This window comes from Eleutherodactylus coqui, chromosome 3 (genome assembly GCF_035609145.1).
Source record: "Eleutherodactylus coqui strain aEleCoq1 chromosome 3, aEleCoq1.hap1, whole genome shotgun sequence".
In the NCBI taxonomy this organism is placed as follows: Eukaryota; Metazoa; Chordata; class Amphibia; order Anura; family Eleutherodactylidae; genus Eleutherodactylus; species Eleutherodactylus coqui.
In genome coordinates this window covers 47,507,365-47,534,135 of record NC_089839.1, presented here as the reverse complement: position 1 = coordinate 47,534,135, position 26,771 = coordinate 47,507,365, and the positions used below count along the sequence as shown (strand labels likewise).

At 47.4% G+C, this 26,771-nt stretch overlaps 1 protein-coding gene across 1 annotated transcript in view; it reads right to left on the bottom strand.

The window, feature by feature from the left end:
* The window catches only part of LRPPRC (leucine rich pentatricopeptide repeat containing), a 156,899-nt gene extending 131,151 nt beyond the window's left edge, over positions 1 to 25,748 (bottom strand). Inside the window, exons 1-8 of the mRNA XM_066595564.1 lie at positions 25,599 to 25,748; positions 18,291 to 18,490; positions 15,534 to 15,656; positions 13,043 to 13,164; positions 11,239 to 11,297; positions 6,358 to 6,444; positions 3,906 to 4,032; positions 2,214 to 2,349 (exon numbers count right to left, since the gene is read on the bottom strand). Of these exons, the coding sequence (XP_066451661.1) occupies positions 2,214 to 2,349; positions 3,906 to 4,032; positions 6,358 to 6,444; positions 11,239 to 11,297; positions 13,043 to 13,164; positions 15,534 to 15,656; positions 18,291 to 18,490; positions 25,599 to 25,714 (970 nt within the window). The 5' untranslated portion in view covers positions 25,715 to 25,748. The remainder of the gene's footprint in view (positions 1 to 2,213; positions 2,350 to 3,905; positions 4,033 to 6,357; positions 6,445 to 11,238; positions 11,298 to 13,042; positions 13,165 to 15,533; positions 15,657 to 18,290; positions 18,491 to 25,598) is intronic.
* Positions 25,749 to 26,771: the final 1,023 nt, after the last annotated feature.

The following is a 26,771-nucleotide window of genomic DNA, read 5'->3' as shown; positions in this document are numbered from 1 at the left end:
GTCCCGCGCCGAAACGGGTTTTTTTTTTTTTAAACCCCCCCCCCCGTTCGGCGCGAGACAACCCCGATGCAGGGGTTAAAAAAACCACCCGCACAGCGCTTACCTGAATCCCGGCGGTCCGGCGTCTTCATACTCACCTGCTGAAGATGGCCGCCGGGATCCTCTGTCTTCATGGACCGCAGGGCTTCTGTGCGGTCCATTGCCGATTCCAGCCTCCTGATTGGCTGGAATCGGCACGTGACGGGGCGGAGCTACACGGAGCTACACGGAGCCCCATAGAGAAGAGGAGAAGACCCGGACTGCGCAAGCGCGGCTAATTTGGCCATCGGAGGGCGAAAATTAGTCGGCACCATGGAGACGAGGACGCTAGCAACGGAGCAGGTAAGTATAAAACTTTTTATAACTTCTGTATGGCTCATAATTAATGCACAATGTACATTACAAAGTGCATTATTATGGCCATGCAGAAGTGTATAGACCCACTTGCTGCCTCGGGACAACCCCTTTAACCCTTTCCAATCCACTGTCTGACGCCTGAAGACATTCTGATTGAAGGCTGTACAGCTCTGATGTCAGATGATGTCCGGCAGGGTATTCTTACTGTATATTACTGGCCGCTCTGTTGTCAGGGGGCCTCTCCAGCATGTCCCATACAGCAGTACTGGCTCTAGCCAGCAGATGGCGCCATTGCATAATGGCAGAAAGAGAAAGCTCCCTAGGAAACCTTGAATCCAAAATTGGATTGCAAAGGGTTAAAGGACCGATATTGCAGATCCGCAGCAAAACTATGTCAGATTCTGCACCAATGGTGCGGTTTTTGATGCAGTTTTCATGTGTACTTTGGTGCGGATTGGAAAATCCGCAGCATTACTGCTACATCTGAAGCGCCCTAAAGGGGTTCTCCCACTAATGACATTTATCCTCTATCTAATGAATAGGAGATATATGTCTGATCGCCAAGGTCAGACCGCTGGGACTTTAAATGATCCAGAGATCTCTATGCTGCTGGACATTTTTAACTCCTGCTTTTCTCGTAGAAACCGCAGCACATGGCGGACGGCTTCCACTGACTTCAATGGAAGCGGTCCATGCGGAATCCGCAGGAAGATGGAGCAGGTTCCATTTTTCACAAATTGTTCCGGATTCCACAACTCAAATCAGCCAGTGTGCACGAGGCCTAAGAGTACGTTCACATGTAGGAGATTTGATGTGGATTTTCTCCAGCGGAAAACTAGCACCAAAATTTGCGTTCTATCCCACGTCAAATTCTGCATCAAAATCTGCACTCCTGGTACAGATTCTGAGGCGGATGTGCAGCAAACGTCACCCCCTCAACAGAAACACTGAAATCCGCTGCAGATTTGCATCAAAATCCACAAATGATGCAGATTTTACCAAGGATCGGTACCAGAAGTAGCTCAAAATGTGCTGCAAATTTGTGCCAAAACCCCCTCATATGTAAACGCACCTTAAAGCAACTAATAGCTTAAGACCAACAGTGGACAGCTTATGGCTTTCCAGCTCCATAGCAAACACAGAGGTGTAAACAGGTATTACAGTTTAACCTTATTAGCAATTAATTGTAGTTGTAATGAAAAGTTATGCATTCTACTCCATGCAGTTTTGAAGATCTCTGCTTGCTGTCATTCTATTTTGCACAATATATCTGCCAGAAATATGCAGCAAAAAAAAAACAACGATCATCGCTCAAAATTCGTCCAAATGACCAAAAATGAGTAATAATCGTTACGTGTAAACGCAGGCATCGTGCACTTCTCTTTTGAATGATTATTTTTAGGTGACCTTTAATTCCATCCTTCAGCTAGTGAGAGATAAAGCACCTCTCAATAGACCGCACCCTGATAGCTCTACAGGAGCTGGCAGATAACATTGCCGTGATTCAAGAGCAGAACAATGCAGTTGTGAGCACAACTGGGCATGTGAAACAGCTCCTGGAGGCCCTTTTACATGCAAATATGAATGATAAACTGTAAATGGCCATTACCACTTTATGCAAAAAGATCGCTATATCTTTTGATCTTTCAGTTGTTTGAAAGATTATCTTTGCATGTAAAAGGGCCTTAAGTGCTGCGGGTTTGCCGTTGACTTAACGCATAGCATTGCAAAATTCGAGATCCGCAGCATAATCCACAGTGGAAAACTTCCAGGCTGGCTACCACATTCAAGGACCTTTAAGCAAGAAATGACATTACCTTGTGTAAAGAGTACACAGTTCGGCATGTGCTGAAGCACATCAGAAATGTACTGCGAGTTCCCGGACTTCACCAGCGCCATTATAACCGAAGTCAATTGTTTCTGTGGCACTTTTATTTCTTTGTCGTTCAAAATCTGTAGAAATAATAGTGCAGAAAGTGGCTAGTAAGAGCAAGTTACTTTAAAAAAAAAAAACACCCATTTGAAGGGCCATGAGGTGTGGAGAATATTTACATAGACATACAGTGTGCACAGGTGAGTGCGGAATTCATGTTTACCGCCTATTCAGGTATATTTGAGGGCCATGACCATCTTATATAGTGATGTTCCATCACTAGAATATGCCATCACTTAATGATCTGTGGGATCCAACTTTCCCCACCCGTACGGACAACTACAGTGCCACAGGTGCCGTGTAGAGGCGCTCCCAACCACCGGTTCTACAGCAACTCGATTCAAGGGGAATAGGGTTGGCTGCAGCTCCCTGCACGGGCAGGAGGCAAGAAGCTGCACAAGAACTGCGGCCTCTTCATTTTCCGCATCGATGGAGGCCCAACGTACAAGATAGATCACTACTTTAAAATGTTCATCAGCTATGCAAACACATTAACCCTTTCCAATCCAATGTCGGACTTCACCTGACATTAAGATTTCCCTGCAAAGCTTCCATGCTGGCGAGGTCCGACCTATGTTTCTAACACTATGCAGAAGAAAGCACCAACAAGAGGTGCTAGGTCTCATTTTCAGGGGATGTCTTATTATACTTACCTAGCAGACTCGGTCCAGATCCCTCCTACTGCTCTCCGGAGCTACGACGCGCTAATCCGTGACATCGATTGGCCGATTCATAAATCCCATCTCCACAATGCGATAGCTGCGATTGGTTCATCAACCGCTGCTCAGCCAATCACAGCCATCGCACTGGTTCATCGAGCACTGCATTGATTGGTTCTTAAACGCTGCTCAGCCAATCAGAGCCATTGCTTCCTGGTGGTGGGATTTATAAATCCCATTACCAGGAAATGATCTTCGGTAGGCGAACGAGGACTGCAGAACGCACGGTGGAGCTCCGGACAGCAGGAGGAGCTTGACCGAGCCTGCTAGGTAAGTATTCTTAGGTCTTATTTTTGGGGAAACGGATAATATATATTGTCATATAGTTGATAAATAATGTAGATTTATCAATTATATGACAGGTCATTTTTAGGTGTTTCGGTTAAGTAACTCAAAGGAATCAACTAAGCGCTTTCCCACCCAAAATAATTAAGAGCTGGGGAATGTCCGGGTGCGACAGGGAAATTGGATTGAAAATGGTTAAAAGGGGTATTAGCATCCTCAGAATAGAGAATAATGAGGGTCCCCGCTGTCACACTCCCAATCAGCAGCAAGTTATCCTCTATCCTATGGATAGGGGATAACTTACTGTGGTGGAGATAACCCCTTTAAAAAAGGGATATTTCCATTAGGGCAACCCCTTCTTAGAAAGAGGATGCCCCAGTGAGCAACTAATTGTGTCTCTAACCCCAGAGGGACATCCATGCAGACGATCTTCAAGTTTAGTGCTGCTTGGCCCTCTGCTCTAGCTCTGAAAGGTCAGGATCGTAACGCTGGACGCTCGTTTCGGACACGCATGCCTTAATAGGACATAGAAATGAAGCAGCATACAACAGAAATGTAAAGAGATAAAGTACCTCTCTGATCTTCTCAATTTCTCCATTCTCGGCATATGCATTTAATAGTGCGAGATGTGTGCCCCATTGCGGCTCTATGCCAGCAGCCTGCATAATAGACAGGACATTCTTGGCACTCTCCAGGTCACTGCAGAACAACAATGGTTACATGGGGCATTACATTCTGCCTAGTGAAATTACCTATATTCAACTAGTAATCTTGTACCGATCCTGCATGTCAGCCTATAATATAGCAATGAACTGTATTCACAATGCTGTAGGCTTCAGAGCTGAAATCCCTTAGCAGTTGTGCTAGCCCAGTGACTTTACATAACGTATTCTATACATTCATTCTGGCATAGTTGAGAGAAACTTAAAGGGGTTGTCCCGCGCCGAAACGGGTTTTTTTTTTCAACCCCCTCCCCCTCTTCCCCCCCCCCCCCCTCTTCCCCCCCCCCCCCCCCCCCGTTCGGCGCGAGACAACCCCGATGCAGGGGTTAAAAAAGAACACCGGAGAGTGCTTACCTGAATCCCCGCGCTCCGGTGACTTCTTACTTACCTGCTGAAGATGGCCGCCGGGATCTTCACCCTCGGTGGACCGCAGGGCTTCTGTGCGGTCCATTGCCGATTCCAGCCTCCTGATTGGCTGGAATCGGCACGTGACGGGGCGGAGCTACAAGGAGCCGGCATCCAGCACGAGCGGCCCCATTGAGGAAAGAAGAAGACCCGGACTGCGCAAGCGCGGCTAATTTGGCCATTAGACGGCGAAAATTAGTCAGCTCCATGGAAACGAGGACGCTAGCAACGGAGCAGGTAAGTGAAAAACTTCTTATAACTTCAGTATGGCTCATAATTAATGCACAATGTACATTACAAAGTGCATTAATATGGCCATACAGAAGTGTATAGACCCACTTGCTGCCGTGGGACAACCCCTTTAATGCCTGGCAATAAAATTGCTGACTGTTTCCAGCACAGACCAGCAAATTGCAGCTCTGGGCTAGAATACAGGTGGTAACTTAGAATCAGTACAAGAAGAAGAGTAACTTTGTACATACATTGCAGTACTTCGGATGGTTTCACACTTGTTGGGGATTCAGCTTTCCTTCCGATAGCTGGAAAAGGGAATTCCCACAACAGAACGGTTCCGTCTCAGGCCGGAATCAAATAGCGCCGTGCGGACCCCATTGACTAGAATGGAGTTCGCCAGCTTTCCAGTTCTGGGATGGAAGATAAAGCGCTGCATGTATTTGCAGCTGGATCTGAGACGGGGTGCATTTACAGAGGAGACCTCAAGCGGCTGGAACGATGTAGATACTCTCAACGGACTGCTCATAATTAATAAGCATATGGCGTGGGAGTTTCAAAAAGCGCTTTTCTACGTACACGAATGCCAGCTCTATGGTTAGTTTTTAAAAAAATCTGATTTAACCCTTTCCAATCCAATTATTTTTTCTCATCCATTCTCCCCAGCTCCAAATAAATTGGAGCTGGTGAGAATGGATGAGAAAAAAATAGATTTCCCTGCACCCTCCTGAACTGACAGAGTTCACGAGGGTGCAGGTGCTCACTGCACCGTTGGGGGGCCTGCTTACCTGTCCGGCGCCTTCCGCATTCCCCCTCTGCCTCCCGGCTCGGCGATCATGTGACCGCTGGGGTCAGGTGGCACCCAGCGGTCACATGATCGCCGAGCCGGGAGACAGACGGGAGAATGCGGAAGAGGCCGTACAGGTAAGCAGGCTCCCGTCTCGGCGTTCATGTGACCGCTGGGGGTCAGGTGACACCAGCGGTCAAATGATCGCCGGCCGGATTCTCCGTGCATTACATAGCGCTAATTGAGCGCTATGTAATGTGTAAAGAAGGCAGAAAGGGTTAAAAACCCTTCCTGCCCTCTCCTTGGGGATCCTCGATGAGGACCAGTGCAGGAGTGTATCTGCACCCGATGTGTCTGATGATCAGGTGCAGATGCACTCCTGCACTGCAGTGTCGGGCCTGCCCTGACATCGGAGCTGTGGAGGGAAATTATGATGTCGGGGCAGGCCCGTCATTGGATTGGAAAGGGTTAAAAAGCTTTAATAATAAGGCCCCTCACAGGTGCTTTTTACCGCGATTAAGGCAGCGTTTTGAACGCTGCGGTAATTGCAGTATAACGCTCCCATTGACATCAAAGGGGCCTTGCAGACATGCGTTCGATCGCAGCGCTGGACGGCATTTTCCAGCGCTGCGATTTTCGAGCACTGTCTGCTCCATCTTTGGCCGTTTAGCGCAACTCACCACCTATCACAACGATGGGGTGCGCTAAAGCACACGTCAGCCTCAGGGAGCTGCGGCCGAAAGCGAAAGTAAAATGGAAAAGCTTGCCAAGAAAACTTATGAAAAAGCTACGAAAAATACTTAAAATTCATTGCATTTTATACAAGCACTAAGAGAAGAAGAAAAAAAAGCGCAAATATATGTAGTTGATACACCTTACCCTGCTCTGGCATGTCCCTTAATCAGAGAATTGAAAACCTGTTCAGTGATGGGAAAGTTTTTATTCTTCATAGATTCTAAAATTGTGCTGGAAAATGATAAAAAAAAAAAAAAAGAGAGAAGAGAGAAAACAAGAAGTCTTGTAACACTCGTATATAAACAGTGTGAACGTTAAATTGGAATTGTGATTAAATGAGAACAAAACACTCAAAATGACAGTAAACAGTTCTCAAATGATTCTCTAACTGATTTAATGTAATACAAAGCAATCGAAAGTGCGTCTTTTAAAAGCAGAATTCGGCGCGGCTTCTGTCAACGTGTGCTGGGTTTTACATCCTACATCCACAGGATACGCTCAGGATATAGTCTCCCTCTTAGACCCCCTGCGCACGGGCAGAAATAGCGCGGCGGGATTTCCCGCAAAGCGCCCGCCCGTGCCCACTGCCATAGGATTGCATTAGATAATGCAATCCTATACAGACACCGCGGTTTGGCCGCATGAAAACACACGCGGAAAACAAAGCGTGGCATGTTCTATTTCTGTGTGGGTCCCGCAGAGGCCCACACAGAAAGGGCACTAGTGATGGGCCGGCTCCGCGTATGCACCGGCTGGGCGGCAGCCGTCACATAATGCAGTAAGAAGACGCCGAGAGCGGATGAGCCACAGGGCTGTGCAGGGGCACGGGCCCGCATCCTGCTGCGAGAATTCTCGCAGCGGGATGCGACCGGGCCGTCTGCAGGCGGCCTTACAACGGAATCCAGAAAGCAGCTACCATCATCCACTTACTGAAGCCATCGGCCCATCGTTTTAGGCCAGGCTCACACAAGCGTAATTAAATTTTCGTGTAGTATTCTGCTCTTCAAAAGTGAAAGTTGTGCTGTGATTAGTTGCTATGGGCAGCAAAGACTGTTCCACTTTTAAGCAGTTTCCTAAAACTGCCCGTTTGGCATTATTCATAGGGGCGAAAGCGATTTCGGTCAGTAAAAAAAAAAAAAAGTAACGTAATCCATTTGCCATGAGAGGCCAACAAAACAAAAAGTAATGGTGGCCTCTAAATTGATGCCATCTAAAAAAAAAAAAAAAGGAGTGTCCGGGATTTTTTTTGTATCGATTACCTATCCTCAGCAATGGAGGACCAGCAGGGATCCGCTCATCGGGATCCCCACAAATCAGCCGACTGCCAGCGCCGCTATCAGTACAGAAGAGGATTGTGCTGTCTGTAGTGCAGCAGCCCATGTTGGTATTGCAGGCACAGCTTGTATTGAAGTCAATGCAATACTAACCAGGCCGCTGCAGTACGGACAATGTGATCTGCCTTCTCCATACTGACAGCAGCGCTGGAAATCAGCTGTGCAATAATGATCCCGAGCGGTAAACCCCTGACAATTGTACTGGAGGACAGATCAACAGGAATTCCCAAAGTCCCGAACAACCCCTTTAAGTCACAACTAACTGAAGTCAATGAGTGCATGAAGAATAATTGCAGCGAATGCAGCATGCCATGCAAGTGCATATTTTAATTTTTTTCACACACCTATTGACTTGAATTGGAGATTTTGGTGCGTGAAAACATGATTACTTACTGGAAATCGGTTTTCCATGAGCCCATTACACATGAGACAACCTCGCCTCTAGACAGCAAACCGGAACCTCCCAGAATGCTTTAAAGGCAGGAACACCCTCCATAGGTCCCTGGGTATGTAACCCTAACCCCATCTATAGTTTTATTTCCATTTTGGATATTTTAATGTTTTGGTGTTTGTTTTTTAAAGGGGGGGGGGGGGGGGGAAGATTCCCTCAAAAAACTCGCCCATTGTTTTCAACCGGGCCGGAAAACACATCGCACAACGTGCGTTATGCAAGGTTGCAAATAAATCTAGAGTAGGCATTGGCCAGAGATTTGGTTGAAAACCTCCAGATCCAATATGCGCTACCCTTGCCTAATTGCGACGGACATAATCTGTCTGGGTATTTTCTGACCCCTTCAAATGGACTGCCATCAGGAAAAGGGTGTTGATCTCTGCTGAATTTAAAAGCTGTTGAGCAAAACTCATCAACTTCTGGGACCTTCTCTTTGCTGTAGTAATGGTAAGAGATCTTCCCTTAGCCAATGCACCCCTTTCTCTAGATTTCCAGGCAACATCCGCCAACGAAAGGACATTTCAACTCAACAACTGGAGATACTGAACTTCTGGTCCAAGGAGGAAGGAATGGTGCCCAACTCACACAGCAGTGTGAAGTCAGTAGACCCAGAACAGACATGGTCTGTCTCAGAGAACTTTTCCAGTTGGAGTCCACTAAATTCAAGCATCTCGGCTTTACTAACCGAGCTTTCTCCTAAGGCAAAAGGCATAACTAAGTTGGAATCCAGGGGGAATCCCAGAAACCAGCATCTTCTTTTGGGACACGGGCAAATTCTTCCCAGTTTATGTTCTAACCCAAGTTGGACATTATTGATAGACCTCCTAAATCTGAGCTTTCTGGTCTGTTCTGGTCTTTTAAATTTAATATTACACAAAAGGAACCGTACATTTTTTTTTTTTTACTAGAAAGAGTGGAATAAACTCTCCCTTTCTCTACCTCTGGAACTAAAACATTTTTTGCTAAGAGAAAAAAAAAAGACTTCTAAGAGGGCAGATTGTTTTGTGGAATCTGACCTTACGATTCATGAGGCGAAATCTTTCTAGAGGAAAAGAGAGGAAGTCCAAACTGTAGTCTCCTTTTATCCCAAGACTTGCTGAAATCTGTTCCCAGGCCTGAAAAGGGGAGGGAAAGAACCGCCGACCTGGGGGTCTGGCGCCATTGTTGGTTTCTATGGGTAGAACCTGCTTATTGAACATAAAACCTAGTATTTATTCTTCTCAAACTCTCTATTTCCATCCCTCCTTCCCCTACGAAAGGGCGTCTACTCTAGGAAAGCCAGGTGTTGAGAAACCCCTCATTTTATCTGAAGCTTTTTCCAAGCTATTATCCATTGCTTGTCCAAATAAAAACTCAACCTGGCAAGGAACGGCACATAAACTAGCTTACGAAGCCAAATCCCCATTCCCACATTTAAGCCATTAGGCTCTTCTTGCTAAATTAGATCAAGTCGTTGCTCTGGCGCTAAATCTTGATGCATCCGCATCTGAAATAAAATCAATCGCCTTGATCATAGTAGGAAAAGATTCCAGAATCTGTTCCCTTGGGGTTCTATTAAGGATCTGTGACTCCAGCTGATCTAACCATATCTTTAGAGATCGCACCACAGAGGTGGTCGTTATACAGGGCTTAAAAGAGGTTGTAGCTGCCTCCCAGTTCTTTTGAAGGTAAACCTCTGCTTTTCCATCTAAAAGGATCTCTTAGACATCCTGGATCTTCAAAACGGAAGGACCAATTTCTTTGACGTTTTTGCTACTGATGCATGAATTTTGGGGCCTTACCCTAATCTGCCACCTCATTCTCCTGAAAGGGGTACCTCCTCCTTTTTACAGCTCTAGAAAAAATCTCATACCCAGATGCCTCCACTCTTTTAATCAAGGATTTTATATTTGCCTGAAGTGGAAAAGTCTTAAAGCATCTTGGCTTAAGTAGTAAAGCTTGTCTCAAGACTGGACCCTGCAAATCTGCCACTACCCCCAAGCCACAGTCTTGCTAGCAGAGGGCGGCAACAGGCGCAGAAGGGCGGCAACAGGCAGCCGGCAGAAGGGCGGCAACAGGCAGCCGGCAGAAGGGCGGCAACAGGCAGCCGGCAGAAGGGCGGCAACAGGCAGCCGGCAGAAGGGAGGCAACAGGCAGCCGGCAGAAGGGAGGCAACAGGCAGCCGGCAGAAGGGAGGCAACAGGCAGCCGGCAGAAGGGAGGCAACAGGCAGCCGGCAGAAGGGAGGCAACAGGCAGCCGGCAGAAGGGAGGCAACAGGCAGCCGGCAGAAGGGAGGCAACAGGCAGCCGGCAGAAGGGAGGCAACAGGCAGCCCGCAGAAGGGAGGCAACAGGCAGCCCGCAGAAGGGAGGCAACAGGCAGCCCGCAGAAGGGAGGCAACAGGCAGCCAAATGACATGAAGCCCCACAGTAAAGGGACCCCTATGCGGCAGCACAGAGCAGCCCCCCACATCTGACGATGCCGTGAATCACTGGAGCCTCTGCATAAAAGAACCAACATGTCCCTGGAGTTAAGAGGGTGCCCAGTATTCACCACAGAGAGGAACCAGTCTGATCAGCGGCTCCATGCAAAGACTTAGGCTAACCTGGAAGCAATCCACAAAGCTGTTCTCTGGGAACATCCAAGAGAAAAAGACCTGTCCCATGGACAGGAACTAGGAACTCAGGATATGAAGGGTGTTCCTGCCTTTAAGACGAACTGGGAGGTTCCCATTTCCTGTCCGTATTGGAGGTGGTCTTTCACAGGTGCCGTAGTGGGCGCAAGGGAAATATTACAAAGCTCCAATTTTCTTTACATGAACCATAGGTCCAAGAAAAAAATAAAAAATAACAGACATATGTGAAATACTGAAATACATATGTGAATACACTTTAATGGGTCCAAGTTGTCGTTTGCAAACTCGGACAGAACTCAGATGTTAAAATACCCTTATGAATAGGGCCTTAGTCTCTGCGCTCTCCTTTGTAAGTTTAATGCAGTGCCTAGTCTTTCATCACATGGGGAAAGGGACATTGCTATATGTACACTAACTCCTCTAATGGCCAAAGCCATATAGCTCCAAATGAGATTACCATCCATAGAAACAGGAACAGCAGCTCCGGCCACTTGTAAAGTCATAGTGGGAAATGGCGCGGTTGCATAAAGGTAAATAGGCAAATTGCTGTATCTATTAGGTGAAGGCAAAGAAACTAAACTAAAAGCTCAAGTGTAAAAAGATGCAACCCATTATTTACTACATACCTTGCGCCACCAATATCTCCTTGACTGCAAAAGGCTGCAATGAGCCCCTGAAATGTGCCCTGGAGAACAAGCAAAAAATATTAATTCAATGGTTTACAGACAAGGCTTCACACACACAGTTGGAGTCTCAGTCACCGAAAACGCCATCCGTAAAAACGCATTATGGAACAGAAAGGAACACAATATAGTAAATCGTTTAAGAGTCCAGTGGGCGGTGCTACTCGGTGATTGCCAGCCCTTCCTGTATCAGTGTGCTTACAGTCCTTTATCACCATTCTATCAGACGTGTGACTTAAAGCAACTCTCCAAGCAAAGGTGGACACCCTGCTTTTGGGACTATTAATATGCATCATTAGTCTAAGACCGTACACAAGGCTTTGATTAACCAGCGTGGTTCGCATGAGAGCAGCATGTAGTGTCTTAGACTACCAATGCACACTGTGCATCACTTAGAGAAGCAGTGCAGTCATCTTTTTTTTGCCCAGGTCTGGAGGGTCGCTTTAAAAAGAGGATAGGCAATAACTGTCTGATCGATGGTGGTCCAATTTCGAAAACTGGGGTTGGAGTGTCCCTGATTGAAAAGAATGGCAGACGCACATGTGCACTGCTGCTTCATTCATGAGACCACAAGAAATAGAGTTCAAGCGCGCAGCTATAGCACTCAGTCTTACTTAAATGACAGCGCTTCAACTGGTGCTCTTTTCATTCCAGGAAACTCAGTTTTCAGGACTGGTGGGGTCTCAGCGGTCAGACCACTGATCAGCAAGTTATTTCCTATTCTGTGGATAGAGGAACAACCCCTTTAAAGGAGTTTGCACAATTGCATATTCCTGATGGTTTATCCTCAAGATAGGTCGTCAATAATAAGATCAATGGAGGTCCACCGATTAGGATCCCCACTTATGAGCTGTTTGCAAGGCCGGTGCACTTGTGCATGGAGCAGATTTCTGCAGGTAGCAATCGGCTGCATTTCTGCTGTAGTAGTCGGCCTTGGTATTACAGCCCATTCACTTCAATAAGAACTTTGCCTGTAATACCAAGCCTGGCCACTGTAGTGTGAACAGAGCTGTCTGCCCAGTGCATGAGCGCACTGGTCCAGTGGATAAACCATCAATAGTTTACAACTGGACAACTCCTTTAATAGCTCTTTGTAACTCATCTGAACTCACACAATCTGCCGCTCTCTAACAGGAAACCAGCAAAATTCTGCATTTAAGTTTAAACATGGATGGAGATAAACACACAAAACAACATCAGGACGAAAAATTTGTCAGTAAAACATTTTAACTGACAAAATTGGAATATTAGGCCTCACGTCCACGGGCAGAATTTATTTGCAGGATCCGCGATCGGCACCCGCGCAGAAGATGCGCAGTTTAAGCTGCCCATAGGAAATCACGGAGCATCCCCACCTCCATGCACACGTGCGGATTTGTTTTGTGGTAAAGAAATTGCAACATGCTCCATTTTACCGTGGATGGTCGCCATTGATCTCAATGGAAGCGAGCGATCCGCAAACAAATCCGCATGTATTTCCGATTTGTAGGCAGATATCTCTCTGGTTGCTTGGAGACCAAGGTAAAGGCAGTCACTTTGGGCTTACGTCTTTTTTCCGCGCGGACGATCCGCCGTGCCACTGTGTACATCTGCGCGGGGGGGGGGGGGGGGGGGGGGGGAAGAGAAAATTTTTTTTTTATCTGCCATGGACATGAGGCCTTAAAAAGTGTAGCTTTTTCAAGTTGATTGAGACGTTCTAGGAACGAGACAACAACCCCCATCCCATGGTAACAATAGAAATCCCCACATGATCAGGCTCCATGTTAGCCATCTTCCATCTTGGCAAGGAATCAGTGGGTGAGAAGACATGTTCATTTTGTAGGTAGACCTCCAGCAGTACGTTGTAATGGAAACGTTGAACTCCACCCCTGGAAGACAAGAATACAGCTAATTGTAATATTACTACTATCACCCTAGTAATGGGCAGACAGAATAACTCAACACATCTAGAGACTTACACCGGCACATGGAGGCCTGGCTCACTTACTCCTGCCCCTAAAACAAAACGGGGGGGAGGGGGGCACTGATGGCATTGATATTGGGTCTGGCTCCAGGGTTTTTACGGGCCCTTGGACAACAGAGTCACAGTGGGTTCCCCTTAACTTATAGGCCAAGCTATGCCCCCTTAGTAATTTAAAGGTCCCAATCTGACCCATTAGTAGTTTACAGGTCCCACTGTATACTAAGGGTCATTTAACACTAGATGTTTAGTGGTAGGAGAAGCAAAATGGAAAGAAAAACACTTGTTTTCCTGTTCATAGAAATGCACAAACTGAAGAACTTCAAATGCAATCCGTTTCTCAGTTTTTTGTCTCCATTCTGAATTTACAGGCCACACTGTACCCCCCGCCCCCCGCAGTCATTTACAGGCCACACTGTACCCCCCCCCCAGTCATTTACGGGCCACTGTAAAACCCCCCCCCCCCAGTCATTTACGGGCCACACTGTACCCCCCCCCCCCCAGTCATTTACGGGCCACACTGGTACCCCCCCCCCCCCCAGTCATTTACGGGCCACACTGTACCCCCCCCCCCCCAGTCATTTACGGGCCACACCTGTACCCCCCCCCCCCCAGTCATTTACGGGCCACACTGTACCCCCCCCCCCCAGTCATTTACGGGCCACACTGTACACCCCCCCCCCCCCCAGTCATTTACGGGCCACACTGTACACCCCCCCCCCCCAGTCATTTACGGGCCACACTGTACACCCCCCCCCCAGTCATTTACGGGCCACACTGTACCCCCCCCCAGTCATTTACGGGCCACACTGTACCCCCCCCCAGTCATTTACGGGCCACACTGTACCCCCCCAGTCATTACGGGCCACACTGTACCCCCCCCAGTCATTTACGGGCCACACTGTACCCCCCCCCCAGTCATTTACGGGGCCACACTGTACCCCCCCCCCCCCAGTCATTTACGGGCCACACTGTACCCCCCCCCCCCCAGTCATTTACGGGCCACACTGTACCCCCCCCCCCAGTCATTTACGGGCCACACTGTACCCCCCCCCCCCCAGTCATTTACAGGCCACACTGTACCCCCCCCCCCAGTCATTTACAGGCCACACTGTACCCCCCCCCCCAGTCATTTACAGGCCACACTGTACCCCCCCCCCCCCCAGTCATTTACAGGCCACACTGTACCCCCCCCAGTCATTTACAGGCCACACTGTACCCCCCCCCAGTCATTTACAGGCCACACTGTACCCCCCCCCCAGTCATTTACAGGCCACACTGTACCACCCCCCCCCAGTCATTTACAGGCCACACTGTACCCCCCCCCCCCCAGTCATTTACAGGCCACACTGTACCCCCCCCCCCAGTCATTTACAGGCCACACTGTACCCCCCCAGTCATTTACAGCCACACTGTACCCCCCCCAGTCATTACAGGCCACACTGTACCCCCCCCCAGTCATTTACAGGCCACACTGTACCCCCCCCCCAGTCATTTACAGGCCACACTGTACCCCCCCCCCAGTCATTTACAGGCCACACTGTACCCCCCCCCCCCAGTCATTTACAGGCCACACTGTACCCCCCCCCCCCAGTCATTTACAGGCCACACTGTACCCCCCCCCCCAGTCATTTACAGGCCACACTGTACCCCCCCCCCAGTCATTTACAGGCCACACTGTACCCCCCCCCCCAGTCATTTACAGGCCACACTGTACCCCCCCCCCAGTCATTTACAGGCCACACTGTACCCCCCCCCCAGTCATTTACAGGCCACACTGTACCCCCCCCCCCCCAGTCATTTACAGGCCACACTGTACCCCCCCCCCCCAGTCATTTACAGGCCACACTGTACCCCCCCCCCCAGTCATTTACAGGCCACACTGTACCACCCTCCCCCCCCCAGTCATTTACAGGCCACACTGTACCCCCCCCCCAGTCATTTACAGGCCACACTGTACCCCCCCCCAGTCATTTACAGGCCACACTGTACCCCCCCCCCCAGTCATTTACAGGCCACACTGTACACCCCCCCCCCCAGTCATTTACAGGCCACACTGTACACCCCCCCCCCCCCCAGTCATTTACAGGCCACACTGTACACCCCCCAGTCATTTACAGGCCACACTGTACCCCCCAGTCATTTACAGGCCACACTGTACCTTTTGAGTAATAAAGGGATGCCAGTTCTGCTGATCGCCAAGCAGATCCCACGCAACCCTTTATAGAACTACATGCAAACCGCACGTTACACGACGACCATAAAAGCGAATCCTTACAAGTTCTTTCAGCTTGTTCCAGCATATTGTTAGCCATCTCTGTTCGTTCCCCTGGGGGCACCTCTGGCATATATGAGCCACAGGCACGCAGAAAGAACCACACCTGGCTGTCCGTGGGTACACCTTCAAATAAAGGGGGGGAAAAAATAATTTATAAAATATATACATACATCACACACACAGAACTTTGTTTTCTAATACAAAATATGGCATCAATTTTCAAGATCTCTGCTAGCTTGTGGATGAACAGGAATATTCAATAAATGTCAGTGGTAAAGATAAGTTACACTTAGGGCTCCTGTACACATGGGGGGAAGGGGGGAATTTATTGCAGAATCCGGGGGTCGGCGGCTGCTCCCACATTCCGCAGCAAATACTGCCCATATCCCCCTATGGAGAACCGCTGCTTCCTGCACACAAGTGGAAATGAACTGCCATTTCCGATCGCGGCGGAACAAACAAAGCATGCTGCATTTCTGTGCGGTTTCCGCCTGGATGGCTTCTTTTGAAGCAGGCCATCCCGTGGCCCTTCCGCAATCATTATTGCAAAAGGACGCTGATCCCGCGACCTTCGTTTAGCAACAGCGCAGCATAATCTGTACTGTGCATGCGTCCCGGCCGGCGCTTCCGCAGTACAGATAGAGAAGAATCCGGACAGGTAAGCGGCAGTCATCGGCCGGACACAGGGTCGGATCGGACGCAGTCATGTCCGGGAGGCCTAAAGGTTGCTCTAATTGTATCCAGTCTAAACGGTCTTCTGCAGCACAAATCTCTCTTCAAGTCCCACTGCGTTACAATGTATCAGAGTAGGCAAAAAGTTTCAGTAAAGCAATAGATAAGCCAATGAAAAGCTGCCTATTGTCAGGTCGGGACTGGGAGAGGAGCTGCACAGGTGAAGAATAAGGGCAGCCGTTTACTAGCTCTGTGCTCATCATTCCAGGGGCTACGAGGGTCCCAGCAGTCACTCAAACCATTCAGAGATGGTAGATCTTAGCGATCGGTTATAATTTCTTAAAATTTAGGCAAGGGCGACTTTGGCCACGACAAAGACAGCAGTGTAGCCCTTCACCATCAGCAAACCGAATGATGTGATTGCGTTCACATTGCGATTTGCAAGTTGCTGCCACCCAACAGCTGGTTTTAAGCGCAGCCAATTGTGGTGGGTGAGGAGGTGCGCTAAACATGGCAAAAATAGAGCAGGCAGTGCTTAAAAAAATAAATAAAAATCGCAGTCCATGTCTGCGAGGCTCCATTGAAAGCGACAGCATTATACTGTGGCGTTCAAAACGTAGTCGCGGTACAAAAGTGCATGTGTGAGAGAACCCCAAGTCTGAGTAGGAGATCTGCCAGAAAGCAGACACACGAACAGATTTGCATTGCAGAATCCACGGTCAGCGTCCACAGCATGGATCCGCAGCAAATAGTGTTTATAGCATGCTATGATAAAATGTCTCTTCCTGCACACTCACAGAAACGAAGTGCGGTTTCCGCAAGCGGAGGAAAAAACAAAAACAAAAATTGCAGAATGCTCTATTTTCGTGGGGTGTCCGTATGGATGGCTTGCATTGAAGTCAATGGAAGCCATCCAACCCGCGGCCTGACTGCAATTAACATTGCGGATTGGTTGCGGGTACACGTGCCATCCCCTAGCGACTGCGTGGTAAAAATAAACACTTAAAATGAAAAAAGAAAAAAAAATAGGTAAAGGATGAAAACTAAGCGGTGAGGCCAGCCTCACTTACGGATCTCCTCAGGGCCCTTTTAGACAGTATGATTCAGTTTATTGCTGAATCATGCAAGACTGAACAATTATTGTTCAGCGCAAACACCGCCAGCAACTGAATGACAAATGATAATTCATTCTGTCATCAGTTGTCGTTCAGTTGAGACAGGCATAAAATCAGACAGACAACTTGCCTGTGCAAACAGGCAGTCATTCATCTATGAATGACTGCCTGTTTACTGTGACTAGAGGCAAGCATTCTAAAGCGATCTCTGGGCCGCTCTGCCTCAATTCACTGAACGATTGTGTGAAAGCACAGGAGTGATGGTCATTGGAACTACTGCTGAGTGCTGAAGTGCCTGATAATCGTCCTATGTAAAAGGACCCCAAGACTGCAGTGTCTATATACAGTGATATACAGAAACTGCAGAAGACAAACTGCGAAAAATTGTTAAAGAAACCCTATTGCAAAAACGATTGTCAGCCCAAATACATGACTAAGTGAAGAAAGAAAAAAAAAAACTTCCCCTTCCTCCAAGGTGCCCATACAGCCTTTAGAGTCCTAAGCACACCTACTTTTCTTCAACTTGCAAAACCTCACGAGAACGAGGCCAAGGCTCAACCGATCACGAAGCAGAGAGAAGAAAGGGACTGATTGGAGTAAAGCGATATCAGGACAGGTTTACGCAGCGGATCTTTCTGTCAAAGGTATCCGGACCCTCAGATTTCTGCTGCGGACTTACATTTCGAAACGCCACGGGGAACTACACATAAACTTATCTCCATTGCAAAGGGACAGTTTGGAGTGTGGCTGCCCACTTCAGAAACCACGCAATGAATAGACAGGTCAGCTCCTTTTTCCATAAAATAATGCAGCGCTATACACAAGACATGCGAAGGCGGAGCGGCGGTTGCATCTGCCTGGTGTACTTAGTACTGCAGAGGAGCTGTACAGACAAAAAGTTAAGACGAGGGGGGGGGGGGGGGGGGGACCTTTTTGCAGGAGCCGCTACACAGAACTTCTTCACTTTTACCTGTTTTGCAAACTTCTTGAAAGGTTTTCAGCAGATTTTTTCTAGTGGTGCGCCCCTTTGTCTTCAGCCTCTGTCCCAGCTGATGGATGGACCAATCATCCTGATACGCTTTGGCCCTGCCGCTGGGAGTAAGCTCGGCTTCTGCGTTCCCCCGCTCTTGCGCCAGCACTGAAAGGAATCTGGATGAGCTGCTCAGGCATCTGAAATGTTACGGAGAAAACAAAGTTTATTCTCTCAACACAACTTGCACGCTTCTTAATAAAATAAGAAAACGGATTTACCGTCGGGCTACGCTCCCGCACGTCAGCAACTTGGCTGAGGTGCAACTGTAGAATGTGCTTGACCACAGGTGATTGTTAAACTGGAGGTAAACAGCGGCTAGGCATGTGTAGTGCTCTTTCCCCAGCCTAGTGTAGTGCTGAATGGGGGAGTGGGACCCCATTGTTTATAGCTTTGAAGTTTGGACCCCATTTTTATACATTGGGGAAATGCATGCACAGCAATTCCTTAAAAGGAGTTGTCTGATTTCTAGTAGTTTTGCTGAAGGAAGCAGACAGCTCTGTACATTGTGCAGTGGCCCAGGTTGGTACTGCAGGCTGAGTCCTATTGAAGTACCAACCTGGGCCATTCCGCAATGTACGGAGCTGTCCGCTTCCTGCAGGAAAAGTTAGAAGTGGCACAACCCCTTTAAGTACTGATTAATAATTAAGTGCTGAGAAGAAGTCTCCCTTACAATTCTGATTCATAAACTTTAAGGAAATTCTGTGCAATTATTTCCTTCTGTAAGCACTATGTTGGGGTGTTCTTTTGACTTTCGGCTGTGCTATTATTTCCGTTGTTCGGCTCTGTCAGGAGTGTTGGATCCACCACCATCGCAGGAATGGTGCCGAACCCCAGCAATTGGCATGCCACTCGACAAAATATCGCAACATTGTACTATATTGTCTTAGAATTAATGTGGCTCCGTTAAAAAAAAAAAAAAAAAAAAAAGAAAGGGGGAGGGGGGGGGGGGGAAACACAACAGGTAATGTTTTTTTTTGTTTGTGTTCATGGACCAAAATCACCCAAGGACTGCAGATGCGTGATAAAAAAAAAAACAAAAAACTACATGATCTATTTTTCTGCGTATTCATTGGGAGGGGTGGGGGGGTGCAAGTGCGCAGTAAATAACACGTCTGGAACTAATAAGCCACTTCAATCGGTGCGTCTGTTTGACAAATCGCAGATGAACACGCCCCGCGGGCGAAAAAAGTGCAGCAATACACACCTGTTGCACATGCAAAAAAAGCATAGTTCATTCCGCAAATATGCAGCGCTCAGGCACGCACGCACACGGTTATGTGCAGTAAACCTGCTTTGTTCACATTTGCCGCTGTTGCTTAGCGATGGCGTGTATACCGATGAAAGTATATATATGCGACAAAACAAAAGAATGGGCTCTCAGGCATCAAGACAGAACTTGCTGCGGTCTATTTTGCGCTTGCAGATTACGCAATTCCGACACGTTAAATGTGAACGGAAATGCGTAGGGCAATGCAATGGTCTGAGTTACAGTATCAGACGGACATAAGAGCCCATGTAATACGCCATTCCAATAAGGACGTGTGAGCCCAGCCATAGGGCTCATGCCATGACTGTGTATAATGATGCACGAACACATGATACGTGGTGAATGGAGTCAATGGACACAGCGCATCAATACGCAAGAGAAATAAATTGCAGTATGGGCTATTTCTCTGCATATTGCACAAAGTGAGCGCTATACACGTGTAAGGGCTGTGTAGGATACGCTGTCCGTACGCATGCGGCCGTGGGCATGAGCCCGAAGTTCGATGACCCTCTCCCCTTCAAATCTTCCATGAAACTGCATCTTCGCCTTCTACAAGGCGTAGAGGACAGATTCCTATCCTCCATGGAGGAAGAGAATTACTTCACCCATGACTCTTCACGCGCCAATGATACTGAGGCTGCGTTCACACGTTGCCGATTTGGTGCAGATCTGCAGCAGATTTCACCCTTTCAATTGAATTCAAATTAAAGGGGTGAAATCTGCTGCAGATTGGTACCCCAAGACCATGTTCACGCGGGTCGGATTTTCCGCAAATTTTCGGTGTGAACTGGCCACACAAAAAATACGCAGCTTTTACAACAGTAGCAGCAATGAGGAAGTGTGTTTGGAAATCCTGTCCATATGCTGCGGAAAAAAATCTGCACAAATCCCGCGCGAAACTTAAATCCGAGCCGAGTCAGTTTTATCGCAGATCACACTGCGGAGTCTCTCTCTTCTCAATGAGGGGTGAATGCTGCACAAAAAATCCGTGGTAAACTCCACACCAAATGGGATTTGATACAGAATATCCCCACAGACATTCCACAGCAACTCCGCCCCGTGTGAACAGGAGAGCTTTAAACTAGAACAATATGGGAAGGGCAGGTAAAAATATACAGCTAATTAATACATTTGAGAGCTTTGCTAATAGAAGTGGAAATAAAGAACAAAAGACAAAAAATTCAGAAGGCAAGTAGAGGGGCAAGAGACACCGATCACAAACTAAGATGTTTTTATACAAATGCACAGAGCATGGGAAACAAACAAGGAAAATTGGAGCTCCTAACACAGGAAGAGACATATGATATCATAGGCATCACGGAAACTTGGTGGAATGATACACATGATTGGGATACAAGGCTTCAAGGATATAACTTATTTATAAGAAAGACCTAAAAAAAAAAAAAAAAGAAGGAGGAGGTATTGCGTTGTATGTTAGGAAAACAGTCATCTCCACCGAGATTCAAGCTTCAGAGCATGGTGGTTCTGTAGAAACTGTTTGGGTAAGACTATAAGGAGAGAACAACAGAAAGGACAGCATCGTAGGCATTTACTATAGGCTGCCTGGACAAGCAGAAGATATGGAGGAACTCTTTCTACATCAGATGGCCAAGCTCTCAAAAAAGCACAACATAGTGATCATGGGAGATGTTAACTATCCAGATATTTTTTGGGAATCTCTCTCGTGTAAAAGTAATGGATCCAACAAATTCTTATCTGCTCTTGCTGACAACTTTATCTTCCAAAAGGTAGAAGAGAAAACAAGGGGATCTGCTATCCTGGACCTAATTCTTACCAACAGGGAGGAAATGGTTGAGGAAGTAAGGGTGGCTGGGACCTTAGGAGGCAGTGATCACGCTATCCTTGAATTTTGGATAAAAAGGAGAGGAAGACCTGAGAAAACTCAGACCTCAAGGTTGGATTTCAGAAAGGCAGATTTCAATGGACTCAGAAAGGGGATAGGAAGAATCCAACGGCTGGATGTTCTTCAGGACAAAAACATCCAAGAAGGTTGGGAAATATTGAGAAATGAAATTCTCAAAGCACAATCGTTAACAATCCCTAAAAGAAGGAAAAATGGAAAGCATTTAAAGAGACCAGGATGGATGAACACAGAACTTACACACGTTAAAAAGGAAGAAAAATATGTTTATCAAATGAAAGAGGGGGAAATATCCAAAGTAGAATATAATGCGGTCTGCAGAAACTGTAGGGCAAGTGTCAGAAAAGCTAAAGCTCATAATGAATTGATGCTTGCAACAGAGGCCAAAAGCAATAAAAAGGGATTTTGAGGGTATGTCAAAAGCAAAAGAAAAGTCAAAGATGCTATTGGATGCTTACAAGATGAAAATGGTGAATTGGTTATGAATGATGTTGAGAAGGCTGAACTTTTAAATTCCTATTTTGTATCTATTTTCTCTCAGAAAGTAGATGGGACATCAACTGATCTTCTCTGTGCTATTGTGGGAATAAAAGAATACAAGCTACCTATAAGCAGAGAGATGGTGAGGGAACACTTAGCTAACTTAAATGAATTCAAGTCTCAAGGTCCAGATGAATTACATTATAGGATACTAAAGGAAGCAGCAGAGGTAATTGCTGAACCACTCGCCATAATCTTTGAAAATTCCTGGAGAATAGAAGTCCCAGAAGATTGAAAAAGCGCAAATGTTGTCCCTATCTTCAAAAAAGAGAAGTTGGATCCAGGAAACTACAGACCTGTGAGCCTGACCTCTATACCGGGAAAGATCTTTGAACAAATTATTAAACAGCATGTATGCAAGTACTTGGATAAAAATGGAGTAATTAACCAGAGCCAGCATGGGCTTGTAACAAACAAGTCATGCCAGACTAATCTAATTTCCTTCTATAACATCACTGACTGGGTTGATCAGGGAAATGCGGTATATAGTTTTTCTTGACCTTAGTAAAGCATTTGACAAAGTATCTCATACTATACTATTGAAAAAAATGACCAAATATGGGATTGACAAGGCAACCGTTTGGTGGATTCAGAACTGGCTGAGTGATCGTACTCAAAGAGTGGTCATAAATGGCTGCACATCCAAGTGGAAGAATGTATCAAGTGGGGTACCACAAGACTGTCCTAGGCCCAGTGTTGTTCAACATTTTTATAAATGATCTGGAGAAGGGAATTGATGGGGAACTGATCAAATTTGCTGATGACACAAAGCTAGGATGATTAGCTAACACTAGGGAAGAGAGAGTATTCAAAAAGATCTAGAAAAGCTTGAACAGTGGGCAGCGACTAACAGAACGGTATTTAACAAGGAGAATTGAACAGTCCTACATCTGGGCAAGAAAAATGAAAAAAAGCACATACAGAATGGGAGGAATTGGGCTAAGCAGCAGCACATGTGAAAAAGACTTAGGTATACTAATAGATCATAGACTGAACATGAGTCAACAATGTGATGCAGCAGCCAAAAAAGCTAACACAATTCTGGGATGTATTAAGAGAAGCATCGAGTCTAGATCACGTGAGGTCATTATCTCCTCTACTCTTCCTTAGTCAGACCTCATCTGGAATACTGTGTCCAGTTCTGTGCACCCAGCTTTAAAAAAAACAGACAAACTGGAGCAAGTTCAGAGAAGAGTTACCAAAATGGTAAGTGGTCTGCAAATCATGTCCTATGAGGAACGGTTAAAGGATCTGGGAATGTTTAGCTTGCAAAAAAGAAGGCTGGGAGGAGACTTAATAGCGGTCTACAAATATCTGAAGGGCTATCATAGTGCAGAGGGATCAGCCATATTCTCATTTGTACAAGGAAAGACTAGAAGCAATGGGATGAAACTGAAAGGGAGGAGACAAACTATCTGACAGTGAGGGTGATCAATGAGTGGAATAGGTTACGAGAGGTGGAGAGTTCTCCTTCAATGGAAGTCTTCAAACTAAGGCTGGACAGACATCTGTCTGGGATGATTTAGTGATCCTGCATTCAGTAGGGGGGTTGGACCAGATGACCCTGGAGGTCCCTTCCAACTCTACCATTCTATGATTCTATGAACACAGCCTAAAGGTGGCTTTGCCCAGTAAAACTATCCTCTGAATAGTCACTCCAGGAAGCGTCACTGCGTATTGCTCCATCTCCCTTATTTGCATATTACCCAGAGGAGCATGAATAGCCTTATAAGTCTCCTCACTCACCGTCTAGCTGCTCTCCCTAAGGAGAAAAGATAGCGTTTTTAACCCGTATAAACACAGCCACCGACAAGGTAATGAGCGAGAATGTGTTCACCAGTCCCTTTCTTTGGGCTCACCCATAAATAGTCGCTGGTTGACTAATTATTGCATGGAGTAAATAGGCTATTGTTGTCTTTCAAACGTCTAGGCAACGACTTTGTGCGCTTGTTCGGTGGTGCCTCCAACCAACGCGGATTTCGACGGGCGGCTAGGCGCCGCTCGGCCTCCCGGCCATGTCAGGCTGATTTCACATCCGCATCGGAACCTGTGGCCGGGTTTCAGTCACACATGCAGTGAATATGCTGGAAGAAAAACTGCTGCATGCGCTTTTTCTTCTGTCCCAAAAGCAAGCACCTGGGTGGAAAGCGGGTGGACCCCATTATAGACAACGAATTGTCAGCTGCTGTTCGGTTCCTTCCGGAGACGGAGCAGTTCGGCGGCTCCAACGGAACAGGAAAGCGGAATCCCTGCTGCAAATGTGAAATCAGCCTAAACGCTGCCAAAGGTTCTCTCTGCGAATGCAAAATTGAACGAGTCGCCAACAAATCGCTCTGCATTAAAACACACAGACAACCGTCCCTCCTACACCTTAGTGACTGCTTCAGATGATAGCTGTCCGTGTAAAGGCACCCTCTCCTGCTAGTTAACAAAAGACTGAAGGATCAGGACTCGCAGGGGGTTTAGGATACAATGACCTTGGTGAAATCAGAGGTCACCAAGCTCCATTCTGCTCCTGGAAGGCAGTTTTAGGCTGCTTTCACACCCGGGGGCTTCGCTTTCAGGAAGCAGGAAAGATGGAATCCCCACAGCTGACCCGCTCCATCTCTAGGCAAAAATCGAACCGCTCCGATCGGACTCCATCGACTAACAGCGGCTGCACACTTTTGGTCCAGCTGGCCAATATTTTGGCAGAAGAAAAAGCGCTGCATGCAGCGTTCTCTCTTCCGGTATTTTGCGCCAGAAGGTTCCAGCGAAGATGTGAGACCGCATTGTGGGGCGAGTTCTTAAAAAAAAAAACGGGCCGGACATGCAGCGCCACGTGACGCCATAACCCATAAGTTAGCGGCACAATCGGGCCAAGTATCAGTCACCCTACAAGGGAAGCAATGAGACTCTTCCCAAGTGGCTGCCGGGTTGGCGCAACATCTTCACGGACTCGTTAAATGAAAAGTTAGAGGCGGCAGCAAAAACTTTCAGGTGGCATCACATCTGGGTACAAAACCTGCAGCACTGCAAGTAGGAGTCCCAGACTGTGGCATCAGACCCAAAATTTGCACTAGAGTCGGGCATGAACCCACCAGTGTAAGGACCGATGCCAACATCCTGGCACTCCTACCAAGCAAGACCCCTTGATCCTGGCACCACTGCCAGGCATGAATCCAAAGGTCCCTGCTTGGTATTTAATCCGACAGCGTCACCCAACTCAGACATGAACGGCACATCCTGGCACCACTGCCAAGCATGAACCCCACATCATAGCCAGACATGGATATAGCACAAGCTGCATCTTGGCACCAATGCCAGGTATGAACCCAACTTCCTGGCACCAGGTGCCACCTGAGCTGGGCATGACCCCCACACCCTGAAACTAATACCAAGCATAAACCAAGCGCCACAGCCATGTATGCCACAGCCAGCACATGCTGGCACCAGTCTCAGGCATGAAACCAGCACTGTAGTAGCAGAGCACAGCATTGCACCGCACACGTGTGCAGTGTAGGTCATACATGCTGCATGCAGCAGGATTCTTCTACACGTTAGAGATCATACATACCGTGCAGAAGACAAACAGACGTGCGCCGACCTGACTGGCGCAGCCCGGGTAATGACGGGCAGAAGGCGCACACCTTGGCGCAAGACAAGCCGGGCACCAGCTAGTAGAGCCGCCATGTTGATCGGTAATACGCACGCCGGCCAAGGACAGTGGGAACACGTGACAGCTCAGTACTGTCACTGCGCGGGAAGGGGCGGTGTGACGTCACGGCGCAGCGATACAGGACGCGACTAATCGGTTAGGCGATCAGAGCGCAGCAGAGCGATAAAAGTAAAGAAGTTTATTATACTGGTCCGTATTCTCGGCTTATGTACATATTTGTTATAGCCACGGCTGTATACGAAAAAGTGTACCCCCCTCCGTACTGCAGAGTGTGATGGTACAGTCTAGCCGGGAGAGGGCCAACCATGAGCTATTCCTGTGTACTTTAGTGCGCACTTACCAAGGTAACAGCGGTCACCGCACGCAGGGATATTTTACTGAGCATTTGTGTAAAAAAAAAAAACTAGAACAGAAAGAACAAGAATAAAAACTTTATTAACACTGTCTGACATTAACAAGTCTGAGACATTCTTTGTACAGTGCTCATTTTTAATTCCCTATAGTTAACCCCGTAGTACATGGCCAGGGGCGTAACTAAAGGCTAAGGGGCCTGGGTGCAAAGGTTCAGCTCGTGCCCCCCCTGTACCCGTACCCTTACCTAAACAGTGCTGCCTATAGATGCAAAACCAATTTACATACCTGATCTGCCCCTTGGCATAATCTTTCCAAACATGACGCATTTCCTGGACTACATATAAAAAATATTTTATAGCCCCTTAGGCTAATTTCACTCGAGCGAGAAAATCGTGTGAGATCTGTGCGTTGTGAATTAACCCATTCTTTTGAATGAGTTCATTCATATTAGCAATGTTTTCCTGAATGCCACAACGGTGCAATGTGATGCAAGAAACAAATCGCAGCATGTCCTATCATTTTTTTTGCAAGACCGCCCATTGTTTTCAAATGGGGTCGTCGGCAGCAGCGCCGGCCCCATAGAAAGCAATGGGAGAACTTTGTGATCCTCAGCTGTGAGAGCCATGGCGGGGGATTCCTTTCATCCCCGCAGTGATGCCAGGCTGTATTCACATGAAAATGCCTCGCATCCATAGGGCTTTCACATGGTGGAGAGCG